Raw genomic sequence first — 23,060 nt, forward strand, 5'->3', positions numbered from 1 at the left:
AAATTTTCTTATTTGCACTTTGCTGCCTGTAGTTAACTGTGACCAGAATTCAGTTCTGATTTCTAGACTTGATCTTTAATTAAAGTCTAAACTAGACAGCATGAACCAAAATTTTGAAAAGTAAGTATAAAAAAAAAGCATGGTGTCCCAGTTGTGCATGCTAAGCTGGCACTGGCACATGCAAATGTACATTTTACAGGCACAGATGTAAACATGCACATTTTCCACACTCAGGTTTGAAAACCTGGCCCTTTGTAACAGTAGCAACACAAACTGGAAATGCTGCTTCCACATAACAGACTTCTAAACATACGGTAAGATATTACATGAAGTTCATTTTAAAACAAAATGTATAGATAGAATCAGACTCACCACTGGGTATAGACCTTGGCAGAGGCCTTCAAGGCAGAAAATCTGCCAAGGGAATGTTTCAGTAGCAAAAAATGGCTGCCACTTCCACTTTGTGGTGGGATCTACAGGGACAGGTGCTATCTAAATGCTGGGCAGTGCTACATAAAAGGAGTATTGCCTGGGTGGCTATCCAATGCTTTGTTTTAGTTCATTCCCTCACAGGAGTGGTTTTAGGGGCAGGTGACCCAGGCGGCCACCTGGGCTTCGGGAGCACCAGGCTCGGGGTGCTGTTTTTGTTGCTAGCGACAAACAGGAAAATAGAATGTTTGAAGTAAAATGTTTTGGGTGTTCCGTATGTGGATTTCTTTTTCACTAACCTCACAAAATGTTCTGGATGTTTGTAGAATCTTGTGGATCTTTCCAGACTTTCTGAGAACTACATTTTCCTCAAACCTCCTAGAATATTGTCAGCCATGCCCTCACAGGTATATAAGAGGCAGGGCTAAAGGACTAGAGTTAACATTCTAAGGCTGTCACCTATTGTAATACTATTTAATACTGGTCCACCCAATGTTGGTACACAGTTCAGTTTCTTGATATTAGTACATTTCAGTTATTCTTAAAATTAAAAAGTTTCTATAAGCTTAGAGGAAATGAATTTGCTTATATATGGCATGAATAGATAGATTTACAAATCCTAGAGTGCAAATTGATCATCTTATATGACAGGGAAAAATCATGCCTGCAAATCATGCATCAAAGTCGTGAAATGGGCTCCAAATGCAATAAAAAATAAGGTATTCAAAAGTTTAACTAATGGAGGGTGGAGGCACCAAAAATGCTCCTCACCAGGGGAGCCATTTGGTCTAGGGCTGGCCCTGTTCCCTCAGCAGCCTCCTGCTGCCAAGGCTCCTAAGGATTCATTGCTAGAATATAAAGCTCCTCTTCCCCCAGGGAGAATAGATGTGATTAACACTGCTTGTCCTTCCTATTGACCAGTGCAGGGGATTTGCAGGAAAAGGGATTATTTCCATCTCCCTTTGCCAACTTGGCTGACTTTAGCCCATAGCCTTTTCTTCTTATATTGGCTCCAATTTTGCTCTTACGGGGTGTTTATTTCAGTTGTATGGAGGTTTTTTTAAACTTATGTTTCAAGAGAAATTTGAGAGGGTGTGCTGAATAACCATCAATTTATAAAGAAATAGGGAATCATTGCAATGATTTAAGGGAAGTTCCAGTAAATATGTTCTAGATGGAACTACTATCTGTCATTGCTGGAAAATGTTGCAGTGCATAAATAAAACCAGTAGCACAGTATCTAAACTGAAGTGCACGTGTCCTCACTGGCACAATAATAACAGATTAGGCACTTCAGCAGGATTAAAACAAATTAAGAAAACATACCCTTTCAAGTAATGAAAGTGTGGCTTTCAAAGCTCCTTCAGGACGTCCAAAAGGGAAACAATATCTTCCAAAAAAAAAAAAAAAAAAATCAACAGGATACATTATCAGAAGTGTCATTTCTAAATTAAGAATTTTAATTTACATGTAATGTGCATACATTATTCCCTTAATTTACATTAATGGAAGGTTCATGTATACTGTATATTGACGGAAGACAACTCTAAATCTTTTCATTAATCCAATATAGAGGATAAAATTAAATGAAACCTGAACACCTGTTGCTCAGCCCCAAGAGTCTGAAAGTCCAAAAGGTAAAAAGCACCTGTCACGGTGATTAAACTATGAAGGGTATTTACAAAAATATTCTGAATTTGGTGTCAGAGGTGTCCATCGTGTTGCTTCAGTATCAGTTTAACAATCAGAAGAAAATCTCTAATATCTCACTTTTAAATTTATTAATGCTGAAATGGATGCAAATTTCCATATTGTATATGATATATGAATGCATTTTATATTGACTTTACTTGGAAGGTCCCCAGGACTCAAACCATATTTCTTTCTATGTCACACAGCACCACCACTTTTGACATTTAACTAATTAAAAAAAAAATTCCATACATTCAACAGATAAAAAAACCTTGCAAAAAACAAATTTGCCACTCTTTCAACTCTGTAGCGCTCAGACCATCATATCCTCTCCTAATCTTATCTATGAAACCTGTATCTCACTCATATATCCCCAATCAAAAAAGGGATTTTCTACTTTGTAGAGATTATTTGCATGAAACTAAATTTCTTTTAATATTATTATTATTGTTGTTTAATAAGAATGGTTGCTTCATTTTCTAACATCATTTTACCAGTAATAAAAGGATTCAGACCAATGAGTTTTAGCAATCACTTTGGCCAACCTGTAATAAAGCCCTGAAAATGAGGTCAGACAAATATTTTCAGCAGACATAGCACCAGTACACTATCTCCTTCATTCTGTTTGTTTCTTATTGTTGTGCTAGCAACTCTTGGGAGTATTAACAAATTAGCAAAACAGATTTAATCCTTAGCCTTAATCCACCTTTAAATAAAATTACAAATTTGGCTGTTGTATTTGCCTCCTCCTTCTTAAACCCTCTCTGTGTATTTGCATAATCCATGTATTGTCTTTTCTATTGTTTACTCCTATTAACCTGTAGGTGACATAGTTTATGAATAAATGTTACTGATCTTTGGATTACATTTAGCATTTCAAATCAAGGGGTCCCACTGGGCATGTTCTAAAGTGTTGCTTCCTTCATATGATATGTAAATAATGTAATACTTATAAAATGCATGTAATCCTGAGTCAATGCAGAAAACAACCTAAGCATACAAAGTCCTAATTAATATTTACAGTTCTGTATTGTAGCAGCCAGTAGAGTTATGACTACAAAACAGTCTCCATTACAACTACCTATTTTCGTGCAGTCATACTTTTCCAAAATACTCCCTTAATCAGCTACATTTTTCCATGCTTTGTCTCTGCCTAGAGGTAAACTTTTTAGGAGAGTTTGAAGAAAATATATTTCAGCTATTTTTAAGTTATGGGATAGTGGAAAAAAAGAATGGTTACCTCCTTACAGAAACTATGGTTCTCTGAGATATGTTCTCCACATGGATTTCACTCTTGGTAGGCATGCGCTCCATCTGAATGAGATTGGATTATATTGGCCAACAGTGCTCATTGGGTCTGCACCTGAGCACTAGATGACCTCTTCTCCATCTGTGGGCATAAAGGGCAGAGTAGGCCCTAATGTCTCTCATTTCCTTTGTCAATCCCCAATCCCAGAAAAGTAGTTGTAGTGGGGAAGAAGGGTGGGTTGTGGAATCCATGCGGACAACGGATCTTGAAGAACCACAGTTACTGTAGGGTAAGTAACTGTTCTTTCCTCTTTGAGTACTTGCCCACATGGACTCCACTCTTAGTGACTAACAAGTAATTGTCAGTCTGTTTGTTTGGGGGCAGATAGTGGGATTCCTACTTTAACTAACTGTAGGACAGCCCCCTTCCAAAACAGGCATCTGGTCCAGAAGCCTCTACCAAAGAATTTTGGCTTGTCAATGTGCAGAACAAGTTCCTTGTAGCTGCCCTATGGGTTTCAGGAACATAGACATTCTTCAGATCAGCAGCAGACGCTCTAGTGTGTGTAGGTGGATCTAACCTGGCTAACTCACAACATGCTCTTACACAGTTGGAGACCCACATAAACAATCTCTTAGATATTTCCTGACCCATGACCCTCTCCACAAATGCTACAAACACTCTTGGTGTGTTCCTGAATGGTTTTGTCCTGTCCATGTAAAAAGACAGGGAGGGCCTTTTGAGGTTAACTTTGAGGCCCACAGTGGCAAAGAGATTTAAAGTTATTTCAAAGGAATTCATCACCCATTCAGGTGATCTTACTCAGATCAGACAAGGTGGGTGAGGTAATATATTTTACTGGACCAATGTCTGTTAGTGAAAGAGACAAGTTTCTGAGCTACATAGAGCTCTTCTTCAGGTGTGGGAAAGGTACTCAGAGCGCCACAGCTAAATACAAGGTGGAACAGATTGTTCAGGGTAAGTAGTTAACACATATTCTAAGAGACTATTCAAAGTTAACTATCCTGTTAACACCTCTGCAGTCATAGGACAAGAAGGGGGGTCAGTGGGTTATGGATTGTTGTAATAAGCCATAAATCCAGTGTCTTTATTAAGACCATGATTTTCAGCTTCCAGCAATGTTAAGAATTTAAGCTTACTCAGGTCAGATAGTCATTGAGGGATGGGTAGACCTGAATTTCTTTTCTGCTTAGATGAATTGCCAGAACTGCTAAGTACTTGATGAATAACCTCAGTGCTGTGGAAAGACCAAAGGGCAGGACCTTGCACTGGTTCCTACTATGAATCTGAGCTATTTCCTGTGGGCCAGATGAATGGCTATGTGGAAATAGGTATCTTGCAGGTTGAGAGCTGAGAACCAATCTTCAGGATCCAACAAAGGAATCATGGAGGCTAGCATCACTATCCTAAATGTAAAATGGCAAATGAATTTGTTGAAATGCTGAAGAGCAAGAATGGGACACCAAACCCCTATCTTCTTTGCGATGAAAAAGTAAGAGGTATAAATATCCCTTTCTCTGAACTCTAAAGGCAATTCCTCCAGTGCTCCAAATTGTAAAACGAACTCCATTTCTTGTTTTAACAGTATGTTCTGAGAAAAGTCCCTGAAAAGGGATGGGTAAGGGGTGAGAAGAATTGGATACAATTGTTTACAATTGTAATTGTACAATTTCCAGGATCCACTGGTCTGAGGTATTCTGAGTCCAAGATTAATGAAAATAAAAGAGGAAGGGCAAAGGGAGGTAGAAGGAAAGAGATCCTTTGGCATTTCTGTTAGACTCTTAACACTAGAATCATATCTGTTGCCTGGTGTAAGACTCAGATTGTGAGGTAGCGGAGGAAGAGGTGGAGGTTCATCATCAGTGAGTCTGGTGGACACAGGTCATTTCCTGCTGTCCCTTACAGAGCCCTTTCGAGAGTAGTCTCTTTTTGACTCCTATTGTGCTTCACAGGGAGCGGAAGGAGGGTAGGTAGAAGAGGAATTCCTACTATGCCCCAAAGGGGATAAAAGAATATATCTCTTCCAAAGGAGGAGCTGTCCTGTCATGAGTGCCCTGGCTCTGCTGTGCTCCCCTCAGCCGGTAAGGGATGAAGTTGATACTGGCAATTTCTCCTTAATTTGCTGGACTGACAAACTTGATAGCTGGTGGCTTAGTTATCACCACATACAACCTCACAGTAAGAGAAGACCCCAGTACCGGGCTCATATATAAAAATCACTCAGTATTGTACATGCCCTGGGTATCAACACACTAGTTACTGATATACTGGGCACTGAGGAACACTGTTCTGAGGTTGCTTGTGCAGAAGTGCTGGATACTGAAGGTTCAGTACCAAGAGAGATGTGGTAAGCAGGTCAATGGGTACCACCAGTGCTCTCTTAACAGTTGGTTCCAGAGAACCATAGGAACCCTTCTCAGGCTGCTGGATGCTGCTTGGCTGTTCAGCCTGAGATAACTAAGACTTATGAGTCTTGTGACTTAGCCCAGTTCTGGAGCAGTGCTCCTTCCTAGCTCACCAGAGGTAACTGAAGCTGGAATGGAGGCTGATGACTGGGGGCCTCTTGGTCTACATAGCATGGAAGTTCAGGGTGGAATCTGGGCTCACCAGGGCACCCCTGGAGAGGGACCAATCTAAGGAGTAAGGTTTAGCTGTGTCCTTCCTTTTTGTGTTTGAGGAGTTTGCTTAAATACTCCAGGAGGAACAATTTCAGGCAGGCTTCTCTAGCTTTCTGAGTCCACCTAAAGAAGGAATGACATATGGTACATCACTGAAGAATATGTTCTTCTTCTAAACAAAATGGGCAGCTCATCATTAAGTGGAATTGAAGCTTCACATGAGGGGCAGATTTTAAACCACAAAGTTTTCATTTCTGACATTCTGGTAGAGCTCATGTTCTAGCTAACTCCAGAACCTGACTAAAATAAGAAATTTCCTCTCTCTCTCTTTCTTTCTTTTGTGAATGTGTGTGTTGCCAATAGGCACCCGAGACTAACTAACACTAGCTAGCACTGTGTTTCGAGAAGCAGGCGGACGCTTCGGGGATTCTGTTTTGCTGCCATGAATGGTAAAAAAGAACTGAAGATTGGCTGGGCCTAGTCTATCCTTTATGTCCTCAGGTCATGGTGAGGGCCAAGGTGCAGCTGCAGTGGACCATTGCTGGCCAAAAGAACCTGATCTTCCATGCATGGGGTGAATGTGGATCAAGAGTGGAATCCATGTGAACAATCACTTGAAGAAATACTCTTTCCTTTGTGATATAATTCTAAATCAAGCTTTTTTTGACTGAGCAACAACAAAAAAGGCTGAAATTTGAAACTCAGCATGGACAAATTCTTCATTGAGGATTATGGAGCAGGGACTTTGCTTGATACGTGGAGGAAATGTATACAAATATAAAGGTTAGTAAAGAAAGGTTAGATATCCAGAAAAATATTTACCTCCGATGGGTCCAGTCAGGAAACAGAGATTTGCATATGGTATCTGATTAGCTCAAAGGTTAAAAAATAGTTTTAACTTAATTCAGCTGCAACCAATCAGGGGACTCAGTTTGCATATGGATTTTACCAATTAATGCCGTTCAAGACTTCAGTATGTCTTTTTCATTAAACATTTTCAGCTAATCATGAGTTAGAATTATAGCCATAAGTTTTAAGGCCAAAAGGACCACTATGGTCATCTTGTCTGTTATGCAGAAAGTCAGAGGCCATAAAATTTCACCCAGTGATTTCCACATTGGAAGGAATTAATCTCCTCTACTATATAAGTATATATAACACTATGGCCAATATCATGTGGTTAAATTAAATGATATTTTTTTAGAAAGACATCCAATATAAATGCGTTATGGTTTATTTACTATGACTTGAATTTTTCCTCAAGTAACAACTTTTATATTGACTATGTCTTGTTCATGGTCACAGCAATGAACACTACCATGTCAAAACCGTTTTAAATGAACTGAATAAATTATACACTCACCTGAAATGGCTCATCTGGTTTTCTAAAAGAGAAGAAAGTCTGTTTTTAGTCTCCTCAAACCTTTCTTTCTCTTCAACTGAGACTGTTCCAATTCCATCAGGCCTGTAATATGAGATAGTTATTTAATCTTTTGTTTAACACTTTCTTCCACCTATTAATCAGAATAATAGAAACTAAATTGGTCTTCTGTCTTGGTATGTTTTAGTTGATTAAAACTATGCAAATGAGTTTTGTTGGAACAACATCTTTTAATGTAAAGATAGTCATTTTCCCCCATCCCTACAGCCAGGAGTTCTACCTGCCCTTTGCCCCCTTACCAATGCTTTGAAATAAACCCAGTAATAATGTATGTATATAGTTGAAGCAGGCTGAAACTTATATTGAAAAATCAATTACACTAGAGCTTAGAAATTCAAATTCTTAACTATCTATCTGGCCCCCATTTCCCTGTAGTCTTTCATTCCAGCTTCTCTAGGTCATAAAGACCCCTCTCAATAACAGCCATGCTTATCCAATAGAAGGTAGCACAGACAATCTTTCTGATCCATTTCCCAGCTAGGTTCTGTCTTTGCATACACAACTGAGCATTCCAGCACAAAACTGAGGCCTATTCTGACCATAGTCCTCTGAATTCCAGCTCCCTGATCCTTGGGAGTACCCAATCTCAGGCATCATGCTGTTGATGTGGCAGCCCACCATGAGAAAGTTCCCCACCTCTAAAAGGCAGCTCCTAAGAATCCCTTTCAGAGGGAGTGAGCATCAATTAGGATCAGAACTACCAAATTAAATTCCAGTTAATATGGACAGGAAGCAGCAAGTGAACAAGACAGAGCAACCACCAGAACATAGGAGGAAGACAAGCTATACAGCAAAAGGGACCGCACAAATGAGCTCCTTCAAAAGGAACTGTCTTTTTTTTTTTTTTTTTGGCTCATTCAACTTGCAGTTATTAATAATTGTCTTTTAAGAAGTACCCTTTTTATGGGTGCAATTCACACCTGCAAAATTTGCACTGGCAAGTTAGTTGCCAGTGCAAATGTGGATATTTGCACATCTAGCTTCATTTTTACATGTGGAAAACAGGTATTTCAAAGTGCAGAGCCTCTGACTGGCACTTGTAATTCCATTTTACAGGTGCAAAACCACAAGGGCAAATTTGCACTTGCAAAAGGAGAAGCAATGTTTCAACAGTTAAAATAATATTACACTAATATGTTTAAAAACACCTACCAAATAACACAAACCCCTTCTTAAATATAGGCAAATACTTGATATAAAAATAAACCATTAGCTCGACTGCATCTCTTGCTTTGATAGCTGATAGCCTGGGTGAAATTCATCTCTGTACAGAGGGCTAGCACAAGGTCTCTGCACTGTTTAAGTCCCACTCTTAAGTGGGATTTACGCGATGTATAGACCTTAGGTTGGCTTTCTGCACAATGATAAATTTTGCCTATTATGAATTGTTGAAGGAATATACACCTTAAGAAAAGAGCATTCATATACCAAATGAATCACAATTATTACTGCAAAAACAACGAGAGTCCTGTAGCACTTTAAAGACTAACAAATTTAATTTCTGCAGGCATAAGCTTTCATGGGCTGCAACCCAGATGCAACCCTGCAGCCCATGAAAGCTTATGCCTGCAGAAATTAAATTTGTTAGTCTTTAAAGTGCTACAGGACTCTCGTTGTTTTTGCTTTATACAGACTAACACGGCTACCCCTCTGGAACAATTATTACTGGATTCCTTAAAAGACTTAACTGGTGTCAACAAATTTATACAGGTATCAATGTTTTCAAGGGAATTTCTAATAAACCAAAATGCTGTGGAATATCCTTGCAATTTTGGTCTTTAATATCTTTTCTTTTAGTGAGCCCTTAATACCTCTTGCTGTAGGTAAGGTTACTTCAGGACTTTCATTATAATCACATGTTTTCACATGCTAATGACTGTGATAAAAATTCTCTCTTCTATTAGAAATTTTTGATGATTGGTTTCAACCCAGTTATTAGAAAGTTTGAACAAAATCCATTCAAAAGCCACTTTTGAGTTCAGAAAAAGTGGAAAAAACAAAAACAAGCAATCTTCACCCCACCCTTTTCTCATTTTTATTGCATCCCAGCTAGCCATGCCAGAACAACCCGCCATACAAGACTAGCACACATGCAAGGCTTCAGAGATCCCCAGGTGTGACCTTTCAGTCATATTCTCCTCTCCCATGAAACCCCATCTATGAAACTTTAGTGATTCAGAGGGCCTTGCACCCAAACCAAGGTGAATTTCACCTTAGATGTCTTATCCAGAACCCAAAAAGTCTTATCTTCCCAATACAATTTTCTGTGTAAGTTTTTCCAGCTACTTATATATACTTAACGTAAATCCTTCTTGATTCAGTCTCATAATGGAGCTAAGGATATACAATCACCCTATTCTGCCTCTCAGCTATCTAATATCACTTCAAAAAACATGAAGAATAGATAAGTGATTGGAGAAAAGTTGTACAGTTTGAGAGATCCTAACTACCTAGAAAAACTGAAGCAGTTATATTCTGTGAATGTGTGTACACACAAATTATAATGTACCTTCCCTTGACACCATATAAATATAATTAATGCATTAGTTATACTGAAGATTAAATGAAGTACATAGCAATTTAAAAAAAAAGTTTACCTGCAAACTCATTTTTCTATGTTTCTCAATGACAGTACACACCATTATGTATTATAATGAGCAGGTCTGCATGTTAATAAAATACTATACTTACTTCATGTAAAGTGTCAAAAGAAAAACTGATATAATTAAAATAATATTGGGCATTGAATTAACAAGATGATTAGAACTGATGACATTTAGAATACTAGCAATTAATTTAAGCAGCAGTATATCTTTGTGGCTTGTTATGGTTAATGAAAAGAACTTAGGCCATGAATTCAGACTGTCAGTCCACAGCACGTTGAAAAAGGAATGGATTTCCTGTGAGCTACCACAGCAAATGTGGCATGTTGGGCTATAATTGATGTTTTAACAAATCATGTTCATAATTATTTCCTATTTTGCTCAGACTATAAATATTTCAATACTTTATTTTCTATAAAATATATATCAGTTTTTAAAATGTCACATCCATTCAAATGTATTTATTTTTTTATATACAGAGACACATTTATATCAAAATACTGGAGTAGTATTTCTCAACAAGCTGCAAATAAATGTTGAAAATGTATTGCCGATTTAAACTCCTCAGCAAGGTTTTTGTGCTAAGGAAGTTGTTTTTATTTTTTTTAACTGAATGAGGCATAAAAGGTAAAAAAATTAAGGGCCTGATACTTAAAACATTACGATTCCAGTAAGTAACGCCATTGAGTCAATGAGCTTGACTTTAATGGAACTATGCATGACTGCTCACAGGAATAAGGTTTGCAGCATTATGCTCTAAAACATAAACATTTAAAGAGATTTGTAATTATGAAGGCAACATAGTACACATGATTTGTGAATAAAATTTTACCTACTATTTAAATAGTCTATTTTCAGCCTTTGAACATCAAAAGATAACAAGCAGGAAAAGTAACAAAGAGAAAAACAGACGTTCAATTATAATGTCAAAATTGTTACCTGATGTACTAAGTTTCTAAATAAATTATAATGATTAAGAAGATTGTGATATGGTCCAAGGAATACTGGCCTTGATTCTGGAAAGTATTTAAATAAATGTTTACATCCAATCCTATATAACACAGTACTTAAGCTCTTAAGTTTAAGCATATGCTTAAGTCTTGTCCTGAATAAGAATGTTTTACTGAATCATTAAAACTATTGCATGAAAGGTAATACAGAAGAGTTACAGACACCTGAAGGAAACATTTCCAAAATTATATATCTGCCATACAAAACTCATGATATTTCCCTGTACAGCATGCTTAAAAAGATATGTCAATACTTCCATTTACTAATTATTTTAACTAACCATCAAAGAAAGTAATGAAAGGTCAACTGGCTAAACTCTTATCTTTACTTTCTCTGCCAAGGTTAAATCTAAAAGTGATAGATTGTTACCTGGTCATGACATAAATGTGCTGTAAAATCTCTTCCTCCCACCCCCCCAGTCATTTATATTTGTGACCTGTCAGGTCAAGGAGGAAAACATGCCTGAACTCTTTAAACTATTGCAAAGACAGCAATAAAAATCAGATATGGTGAAGATATGTGTACCTATGTACATCAATATACTATCACATACATTTGATGTGAAAGAACAAATAACTTATCTTCTCTCTTTTGATGGATGCCCTGACACTTTGCCTCAGCACCCTGACAGATGGAACGTGCTCAAATTTGAGTAAATTTCACTGTCTGATTTCATTGTCAAGAGAGATTGTGCTCTGGAGTGATAAAGTAAATAGTTCTGTCATATTAAACCTAACTGAGGCATTTGACGTATGTGACAGGAAAGAGCCAGGGGTCCAGATAATGACAAGTGAGAAAGGTGAACCAGGAGAATGTCACATCTGTCAACCTGCACTAAAGACTAGAATCACTACATACAAAGGAACTGTCACTTCACAGACAGAGTTTGTTGTCACACAGAAGTACACCAACAACACCTAAAATTTTGAGAATTGCCAGATGTATTTTCAGTGAATGTTTCGACAGAACTGAGCGTGCTGCAAGAATAAGGAGAGCACAAAAAGACGTCATAAAATGTGTACTATATACAATAAGAGACTACTGAGCTCTCCAAAATGTGCTCTTTGAAAATAGCCCCAACCTTGAAACATGGTTTTCTTGCTTCACTTAAATCTTACTGTGGCAGAATAGCATACAAAAATGTTATTTTCCCAGTAAGATATAAATGAAGGCCAGATAGTGAGCCCCTTGAGGTATGTCTACACTGCAATTAGATACCTACAGCTGGTCCGTGCCAGTCTACTTAGGTTTGCGGGGCTTGGGCTAAGGGGCTGTTTAGTTGTGGTGTAGACATTCAGACTCAGGCTGAAGCCTAGCCTATAGGACCCTGCAAAGTGGAAGGGTCCCAGAGCTCAGGCTGCAGCCTGAGCCCTATCGTCTATACTGCAATTAAACAGCTCCTTAGTCAGAGCCCCGGGAGCCTGAGTCAGCCGGGCCAGCCGCAAGTGTTTTAATGCAGTGTAGTGATACCCTGAGTTACACTGGTGAATGTTTACTTTTAGATGCAGTTTCTGTTACTCCCTTAGGTAACTGCTCACCCACAAGAGTTAAGAGTACACCACCTGGCCCCAAAATAGTTCTATCTTAAAAATGCATTTCAAAACACATGCTTGTTTTACTCTTCCAAATCTTTTTCTTCGATTGCTTCGAAGTTAAATTGAGACTAAACCAAAATGGCACTGACTATTTTTAACTAGTTACTTGAATGTTTTTTGTTTTATTTTGTCATCCCCACAGGAACATACTACTATGGCCTGGTAGGCCAGGACAATTAGAATTAAATCTTTGTTTTCCATTGGATTTGTGGGGCAATAAGGCTTTACTGCTACAGAAATCACCTCAGTACTCTTCTGGAGCTAATAGCAATATTTGTGACACCCCCCCCCCCGCCCACTATCACCCTCAAGGAAAAGTTATACAGGTGACTTGATTTTTCAATTTCAACTCAGGGCACATTTTTCTGGTTGGGAATGAGTTTATGATCTCTTTCATTGGTCCATCCGTAGGCCCAAGTAATTTTCAGATGTCTTAAAGGACAGTAGAATACTATACAGTCGATGGCCTACTCTACTGATGACCACCAACTACCTTTCATTACTTAAGCATCATCTTCCCTTACAAGAAGAGGCAAATTGGATTTTCCTTTCCTCCTAAACAGCAACCACAAAATCTCATTAATTTCAAATGCTGTTGGTATTGGACAACTAAATGAATCCAGGCTAATGACACTTTGAAAAAGAATACTTTTCCTCACTGTTGTAAAGTTTTCACTTATTTTTGAGGATCAGATCGGTTGGATTTGGACTGGACTGTCTGTTTTTGCTGAATATATCCATGCCTGATGGGTACAGATGAAATGTCATCTCTGCTCATTTTTCAATAAGTTTCACTCACTCTGGTTTTAGATACATCAAAAGGTTTGACCCACTTCTGTGAGTTGGACCTGTGTTCATTATGGTCAGGAAAATCAAGTAAGAAGTAGCAGCATTGTTGCTAGTGGAGATTGTCAAATGGTGTCCTAGCAGAAAAGAAGATGCCAGCATCCTTTTAATGAAAGGAACTCTTACTTTAATTCTTGAGAATTGTTACCCATACTCTATCCAGCTCTAAGAAAAGTGATTGATCGACATCAAATTTGGGGATTTCCTTGAGTCCTGAGATTTCCTTGACCCCTATCATTTCTTACTTGGCACAATCCTGTAAAGTGTAGAGGGCCTCCTGTGAAATTCTGCTGTCAATAGGAGTTAAATGCTCCAAGTAATTTGTAGCAGTCACTGTGTATAATGCAGGACTGGGGCCCCTGTGAACTGCTGCAGCAGATGAGATCAAATAGGGCTCTCAAGTTTACAGACCCTAGATACGAATGTCATAGGGCTGGTGGCAGAACGTTCTCAGTAAAGGGCCCTCATCTCTGGAAGTAGTTTCTCTCGCTAGTCTGACAGAGTGTGAATACCTTGATCTTCAATCAGACTTTTGTCTCAAAAGGTGATAATAGGGTGTATGTATGTTTGTTTTCAACCGAATGCAGGCAAGGTTATTTTTGGTATTTATATTAACTATACTTTAAACATCCTTACAAAAGAAAATTTGTATAATAGAGCCTTCTGTTGCATGTGCTTTTCAGCCTGCTCCTACATCTGCTTACAGGTCATATCCTTTATTTTCACAAGCAAAAGAAAAAGGCCAAATTTTGAGGTATATAAAATGGATTATGAAGACATGTCATGTTTAATTTCATGATCTCTTTAGGGGTACATTTTAGATGTGACTCATTAACATCTTCCTGTCAAAGGCTAATCATGTCTTTAAAAAGTATTTTTACATAGGGCATATGTTGACATATAGGCAGGGCACAGGTAACTAAAAATAATCACAGGACAACTTATCAAATCTATAGAGGACTTCATTATAATCAAGTATTAGCTGCTGTGATTTCATTGTCTAAAAGGTAACTGTTACATTACACATACAAGATCTGGTTTTAGTGTTTCCTTGTTACATGTAAATACGTTTTTCACTGACAATTTCTCTGAGACTTATCAGGAGCAGACCTGGCTCACTGTGTTGAAAAATGTGCAGCTGTAAATTTCATGGTAAGGACAGATTTAGATCTCAACACATCATAAACCATCAGCACAATACATCCTAGGATAACACCTCTCCTCAGGCAATTGGTGAAGTCAACATATTTTCAGTCTAATTCATACAGACTCATGTTTTTCCCCCCTTTTTTTAAATGAAATGAATAGGTGTGATAAAGAGTCAGTGTTTTTTTTAAATGAACTAGTCACCCAATTGTTGTGTTAAAAGAAAAACACAAGAAAGGCATCCCCACTTCTCCATATGGCTGAGTCTCTGGAAAACGTTTGCCATGAAAAACTAGCACAACCTAGATCTGATCGCTTTTCAGAGCACCATTACTCAGTCACCAGCCTGTCCCATTTCACTTTTGTTGTTGTTGTTGAATGATAGAATAATTTGAATGATCGTCAGTCCATTTATTTGGCCATTATCATCAATGGAAATACATACATCAAAGACAGAAAGGATGTTACTGTGGTTTGGGTGCCAGCCTCGGACTTGGGACACTAAGGTTCCCTGTTCTACCATAGACTTTGTGTGACCTTGGGGCAATTCAAAGGTTATATTAGTTATGAAGGCAACAAGCATGTATTTGACACCTTGATCATCGAGACCACAACAAATGGCTTTCTAGACCAAAGCACAGATATTGAGACAGGCCTTATGAATCACACAGAGGGGTCAGAATACTGTTCTGTGAAATTTAACTGCTAGAAGGAGAATGAGTGTAGATTAAACTGAAAGAGAGGGGACATACACTGTGCATTCAGCAAATTCTGGAAGGTATCAGTCCTGCAGCTTCCCAAGTGAGCAGGGGGTTAAGACTAGATGACCTCCTGAGGTCCCTTCCAACTCTAATATTCTGTGATTCTATGAAGTGAAGAAACAAATGGGGTAACATGCAGTAGTGGCTTGGCATAGGCAGTATCTAAAACACAGGAGGGATTCATGGGAGTCTTGAAGAAGGATCAGAAGGACACAAGTGAAGAATATCTCATGTCCACAGCATTACCCAGTGGGCCTTAGAAAAGAATAGCATTACTATCTTCATGTGAAGAAAAAGAACACATCTGTCCAACAGTCATTAACTGTTTTTCTAAATTTGTGAAAATTCTGCATCTCACCCTGGTTCAGAAGACCACGTCATAGAAAAGCTAGCACATCTTTTCTTGTTTCAACAATCTGGAGAAATAGTCACTGACAATGGGTCACCTATTCACCAGCTGTGACTTCCAAGCTTTTGAAGACAGTAAATTTTCAAGCATTTACTTCCATCCCCCACCAACCCCAATGGAATGGACTGGTGAAGAGAGCAATAGAAACAGCTAACAGAATTATACCATAAACAGGATTGATAATAGCTCTTCTGAGCCACAGGGTAACCCCCTCCCAACACAATCACCAGAGTAAACCCAACTCAAGTGTTTCTGGGTGGTGAGATTAGAACAACTCTCCAGCGTTAGAGGTAAAACACCCTAAATAACCCCATAATGTAAGGGATCTCAGTCTTTCTCCTTTAACTGTTAGAATGCAGCCTACAGTTTAACCAAGCATAAACTAGGAGACAATCTGAATAAAACAAAATGAAGAAAAATATAATACAATATCAGCCTTTATCACTGAATGCAGCTACAGACCAAGATTCTACAGGACTGAGACTGATCAGTATACTCAACACAGAAGAAAGAAGCAGCATCTTAATCTGGTTCCAACCCAGATGAACTGACACATGGTCCTACTAGCAATAGTTCTGATACTACAGCCTCAGTGAAGGAACCAAGGAGGATCTTAAGTCTACTCAACAGGAATCTCTTCCTTTCAGTTTGACAATCCAAGTAAATCAATATGACAAAACTTTCCTTCATGCCAGATGATAATCAGACTTGGATGAGAGGAGAAGCTATTGACTCATTTGGATGTATCATTTTCTGTTAAATCTTACTAGAGATTGTTTATGCTGAAAAAAAAAGGGTAACGAGATTTCACGCTATAAGCTCTGTTACTTTAAATCTTGAAGGAAGCCAGATTGGAGGGGGAGCAAAAAGTTCTGAACAGAAGCTCTACAGTGAAGCAGACTAAAGGAAAGAGACAGAGTAGCTTTAGAGATAATATTGTTTTCCTTATTGTAATAAAGTTCTTGGATCAGAGTTTGAAGAAAGTAACAGTTCCTGAGATACTTACTATTGTCACTTGACTTGAGGTGTAGGAACACAATAAATGGTTCCTGTTACAAATCAATTAACAGTGAAATAAGTTGAGTTAATGCAGTGGCTCTCCCACACTCTCTCTTAATTTTCTATATAATATCCCTGTTGATCTACAGAGCTGCAATTTCTCCTACATACTCATGCATTCCTCTTCAAGTTAGTCAAGTACAGTAGAACTCAACAGCTATATATTCATTCCATTTCTCACAAGGGCTGAAGGTTTCAAAAACAAGGTAGAGAGAAATTACAAAAGTTTATGGTCATATGCTTTTCACCTACACTATCCATATGAGGAATGTATGACACATCAGCTCGCTCTCTTTCTCTCTCTCAAGAGAAAGATCTAACGGTATTTTTGAATTTTGAATTTTTCAATTCTGCCTGAAGCTCAGCAGGCGAAAGAAGTCACTTTGCACTTCATGCATTTCATCCATTTCAGAACAAGAGGGACAGAATGGGAAGTCACAGCATGAGAACCAGACAGAAAAGAAGATGATGGGGAAGAAAACAATAGCCCCTGACCTGTACTTAACACCTACTGCTGTTGTTCAGACTGAAATGTCAACATTCAGGAATATACTATATTTACATATTCAGTCTATTTCACTTATACCACAAGTACATGAGCATGAATAACAGCAGCAGTGAGACAAAATCACTTGTGAGATAGTGATCTTGACTTGGAGCACCAAAAGAGAGTAGTTCTGAGGAAACACAGACTGTGAAGAGGAAATGAAGGAAGATGTACTGTAAAATTCCCCATTACCTAGACAGGATGAAGAGTAGCTCATTTTATTTACCGATAAAAGTGGGGAGGTGGTGGTGGAGGAAATCAGTTGCTTCAGAACCATTGTTGTGTGCATTGATATTACAATTAGTCTTTTGTTCCCTCCTCCCCTTCCCTCCTATTTGTCACAATCACTTGGTACATCACGCCTTAAATTAGATTGACAAGGTGTATGAAATAATATCTTTTATTGGACCAACTTCTGTTGGTGAAAGAGACTAGCTTTTGAGCTACACAGAGCTCTTCTTCAGGTCTGGGAAAGGTATATAGAGTGTCACAGCTACATATAAGGTGGAACAGATTGTTTAGCATAAATGGTTAATGCAGTCTGAAGTGAAAATTAGATTGTAAGATCTTTGAGGCAGGGACTCAGTCTTACCATGTGTATTTGTATAGCAGTCAACACAGTGAGGCCCTGATCGTGGTTTTTGGTGGTCTTATATCAATATAAACCATTAATTATTAACTAGTTCAAAACCCACAATCTAGTCAGTTATGTAAGGTCTTGACAGAGAAGGAACTTGTTTTCACAGAAGCCTACACCAGTGGAGCTGCAACTGCAGGAGCAGTTTGAGATATATATATGGACTAACAGATATCTTGAAGGAGAAGCAAGTCTACAGCAGCTGCTAGTGAGTCACTGGTGGGGAGGGGGAGAGATGAAATCAGATCTTAAAAAATTATATAAAATAGCACTGCATGACATTTTCAGATTCTTTCGAGGCATGGTGAGTAATTGGGAAACCATTTTAACTTTTGGATTTGAAGAGGGATGGAGATAAAATTTTGGTGGGGTTTTCTTTGCTCAGAATTTTCAGGATCAGGCCCTTGAATAGTAAGGTGGGAAAACACTGGAAAACACAGAAAATGTACTGAAGATACTTTGGGTTAATTATGGTAGCATTTTGCACAAGCTGTCACTCTTATAGTGACACCAGTAAGTACATAACATAAGATACTTACATAACAAGTATGACTAGTCAGGAGGAAATCAGGGCCTACATTGCTATTTTGTTGTCTCATTAAGATTAACAGCAGACTAAGAGCCTGATTCTTCTTAATAATGAGGCTCATTTATACCTCTCTGGCATAACGGGGCCCGAAAGTGGGTGTAAATGTAATTAAGCCCTAAATCTAGAGCTATTTCTTAGAGTTAAAATGATGCTCTGTCCACAGAAGGAGTATGTTTCTTAAAGGACAAAACATCATTCCATGAAAAGAACATAGTAGGGTCTCTCTTGGTTTTCATCAGAATCGCAGCCAAGTGCCTCATCCTGAGATCATGGAAGTGAAAAGGTTTTCACAGTGACCATGCTATGGTCACAATACAAAGAAACAGTTTGATTTGACACACCACCACAAAAATGTTTGTGCCTAAAACCCTAATTTACTCCTTAACCTTTCTGTGCCTCAGTTTCCTCATCTATAAATGGGCATAAGACTTGCTCATCCTTTCTAAAATGCTTTGATTGAGATCTACAGATTAAAAGCATTAAAGAAGTGGTAAATATTATTATTAGACTGCACCTTGTTCTGGGAAAGTTCTTGTCTTCGTATTTACCTGTAAATTTCAATCACCTCCAGTGCAAACAATAAAAATAAGTAATTTATTCTCACTTATTTGTTTTAAATTTTCTTTGTGAGAATTATCATATTTTGAACCATATTTACTGAGAGCTAGGCTCTAATTTCCAAATGATTATCTATAGTGAGCTGTTATCTATATCACTTGTGTTTGTTCCAAATTCAATATTTATAAAGTTCAGATTTCTCTATTTAAAGTGTAACATTTTTCTCACTGATATAGCCTCATGAAAGCCACACAGAAGTGCTGGATTTGTCTATGATCAATTTGGAAATATTTGCTAAACAACACAAAAGCTATTTGTTAAGTGCAACAACAGAAATACCATTTTGGGGTTTAAAATAATGTGAACTTGTTGGGTTTGTGGTAGTGCTATGCCCTGCCATGGGGGTGGAGAATGGGAATCAACCTTCAATTCCTTGGTCAGGAGACCAGCACGACAGGGTGAGCATTCCAGTCCTCCACCTCCCTTCCACAAGACACTAAGGGAAAAGGAAAAAATCTCAGCAAGGGCTGTCAACTGAAGCAAAGGCCCAACAGTTTATGCTCCCACTCACAGATACATCCTGTGAACATGGAGGAGAAACTCCACCGAGTTCCTCTTTGCTTTTCCCAAGATCATTTAGTCACAGCTGAACATCAGACTTGCCCTCAAACCAGAATCAAAAGGGCTTCAGCCCTAGCAGCTCACAGGGTCTTCCAGCTCCCCAGCTACACAGTGCTAGCACCCACTGTTTCCTCCAGATCCCATTGCTAAACACTGATTCCATTGTACAGAAGATATGATATTTTCTGTATTGTACAGAAGATATGTAAAATAGCCTGAATCTAGATCACCTTTTCAGCAAATTCCATATAGAGTTATTGCAAAGCAAGGGGCTGAAAGGCAAGAAAAACAATGCGCATCTCCTCCCAAACCTGCCTCCTGTCTAGCTGTTCCCCGCTCCCATAAAAATATGTCCTCCATGGGATTGTACCTGCAGCATAAGGCATGGTGCTGCAGAGTGATGATACCTGCTTCTGCTTGGACACGGAGAAAGCTGCGACTAGAGAGCCCTCTATGCATTCATATGCAGGCCCTGCTCTTCATATGCTCAGACCAGCATGTAGCATTGATAGTTTGATTGATTCAAGTCTGCTATGGATGGGCTCCAGAGAAAGTTTCTGCTAGGTTGGCATTGTAGTGCCCTTGACATAGAGTTTAAAACAGGTAACCAGGGAAGTAACAAATAAATGAAGTCCTGTGTGTTCCAAATAGGGTGAAAAAGAGGAAAGGGAGAATTAAGAAGTGATCGTCCATAATTCCACTGATGATTTAATACTATTTGTTACCAACCAAATAAAATAAAATAAAAACAACCCCCACCACACACACACTTGGAATGTAATGTAGTATAATATTACACGCTGTATCTGTATAGCGTTTTAGCTTCAGATACAGGAAGTAAGCCTTCTCTTTTTTTATACATGGCTGAGTATAACGTCAATATCTAATAATTATTATTATTATAATCACAATGTGTATTTTTAAAATAGTAAATATTCATTCTTGATCTTTTATTTTATACAGAAATAAAAGAAAACAAGAAGAGTCAACAAGAAACCTTTCAGAGGTTATTTTCCATCACAGACTCATATATCAAATGTCTGATAACTGATAATTATGCAGAGGAATATCTAGTACCAGTCAAATTAAACTGGTGCGAATTTTGAAAATCTTGCTCCTAAGCAGAAGAATCCCAAGGAGCAAGGTAAATCAATATACTTGAAGTATGTATGAATAGTAGCTGATCTCAAAGCTTGGCCACTGCATTCATGATATTCTTTAGAGTACTTGCATATAATTGCTGCATAAGGTTTGCTCTGTTTCCACATCCTTTCATGTTGTTGGAAAATGTTAAATTTTAATTATGTGAGTACTGTCTTTGTCTCTTAGCAATATAGATTGAAGAATTCAGCCATGATTCCTTTTTTTTGCCTTTTTTTTAAGTGACAGGAGAATGAATACACACACACACACACACACACACACACACACATCTAGCTATAACTGTCTATCTATCTATTACCATATATATCTATGATGCCATACAATACGTTAGAAAACATGAAGAAAAAGAGACATCTTCATCTGATCATTTGACTGATGTCACTAAGGTTGCTTGCCACTCTGAAATAAACTAGTATCTAAAAGAAACAGGGATTACTTTGTATACCGACTATCGTTATGACTGGCATTTCCATATCTCCCCCACTCCAAAGCTAGTACATCTTAGATGGTCTTTGTCAGGCTAGTAGCAGGTATAAGATGACCCTCCTAACCAAAGAAAAAATCTCTGAATTCACTGCTTATCCATCATTTCTAAACCATTTAATTGGTCCACAAAAACTCTTTGTCTTGGCTCTGTGGTATTTCTCCTTCTCAGCATGACTTATAAAACTAAGACGTATAACAACATATATCAGCCTAGAACTTTGGCCTATCATATATTGTCTGTGAAATTCTTTTTCTCCTTCCTGCACTTCCCTAGTGGTTCTGTAGATGAATGAGTGGATGTATTATCTGTTTATGTGTGTCTGTCATCCTCAATGAGTGTCTCTGTTTCTGTCCTTGACTTACTTTTCTTCTTTCTTCTTCTTTCTTTTTTCAATCTTTTTACAATGTCTCAGTACTAGTCAGACCCACTCTGTTCAACACTATTCTTTTATTCCTAAAACACTCATAATGCTATTCAGACAGTATGCATTTGTACAGAAGGAATAGAGGAATACAAACATACAGAGTGCTTACCACTGTGCAAAATGATGTGCTCCCTGAGATTTTTCCACATACTGTATGCACTGTTGTCCTTCACTTAAGTTAATAAATAAAAAGAAATATATCTACCTTCCTTTTGAAATCCAGAAATAAGTTTGTGCAATTATCACTGAATATTTGTCTTGCCAGATTCAAAACCAATAATAAAAAAGCTAGAGGGAAAACTACGTAGAGTCAGACTTCTATAAGAAACTTACATGAACTGCTGGGTGCTTCAAAAGTGGGCAAGGGAAACGTGCTTTGACAGAGGAGAGGTTACTAAGTAAAAGCTAGAAAATCTACCTAACTTGTCAGCATGCAAGATACCTGGAGAGCATCTCAGATACATGGTGAGATTTTTTTCCATTTTGCACTTTACAGCTAAGGAAATCTCTTTTCCCTTGATTCCCCTACTCCCCCTTTGCATATCCCTAAGGTGCACAAACATCCTACCTTCCTTGATCCCCCCACAGCTACAGAGGTTGGGAGGCTTACTCTGGGCCAGCAGGGGAAAGAAATCCTTGGCCACTCTAAAGAGTGCACCCCCTTGTGGGCTTGAGGAGGGGGGCTCCGTGACTGATTGGTTGGACAGAAGGATGCAACATAAGCCTACTTGCTCCCATGCACCCAAAGGAAGGATCTATAAGCCCTTTCTCTTGCCCAGGGGTGTCACTCTGTGATGGGAAGAAAAGCTGCCTCTCTTGGGATTAGAGTAGGTCTAGGTTATGAGCCTTGCTGTGGGCATTATGCTATTTGCTTTTTCAGGGTTGAGAAGGAATTTTTCCCTCACTGCCAGATTGGCTTGGGCATTGTGGAGTTCATTCACCTTCCTCTCAGCAGCGCAGGGACCCAGTGGGGAGGCTGTAAAATTAATTTTTCTTTCAACTTGGCAGGAGCCCAGTGCAGTGCAGCATGGGGTCTGGTTTCCTGATCATCTGGAATTGGATGCAGATTAGGAGAAGGCATCTCCTGAAGAAGATGGGGAATGTGGTTGGGGTCCCGAATGTCTGGTACAGTGAGCAGACAACCCATTTTTCC

The 23,060-nt window shown here is 38.5% G+C and overlaps 1 protein-coding gene across 3 annotated transcripts in view; it reads right to left on the reverse strand.

The window, feature by feature from the left end:
- The window catches only part of CADPS2 (calcium dependent secretion activator 2), a 501,284-nt gene that overhangs the window by 136,373 nt on the left and 341,851 nt on the right, over positions 1 to 23,060 (reverse strand). For all 3 annotated transcript variants that reach the window (XM_067564292.1, XM_067564291.1, XM_067564293.1), the window contains exons 14-15: positions 7,373 to 7,474; positions 1,756 to 1,819 (exon numbers count right to left, since the gene is read on the reverse strand). In XM_067564292.1, the coding sequence (XP_067420393.1) occupies positions 1,756 to 1,819; positions 7,373 to 7,474 (166 nt within the window). The remainder of the gene's footprint in view (positions 1 to 1,755; positions 1,820 to 7,372; positions 7,475 to 23,060) is intronic.

This window comes from Emydura macquarii, unplaced genomic scaffold (assembly GCF_026122565.2).
Source record: "Emydura macquarii macquarii isolate MOO-44397 ecotype Brisbane River unplaced genomic scaffold, CSIRO-AGI_Emac_v2 contig_2636, whole genome shotgun sequence".
Lineage (NCBI taxonomy): Eukaryota > Metazoa > Chordata > Testudines > Chelidae > Emydura > Emydura macquarii.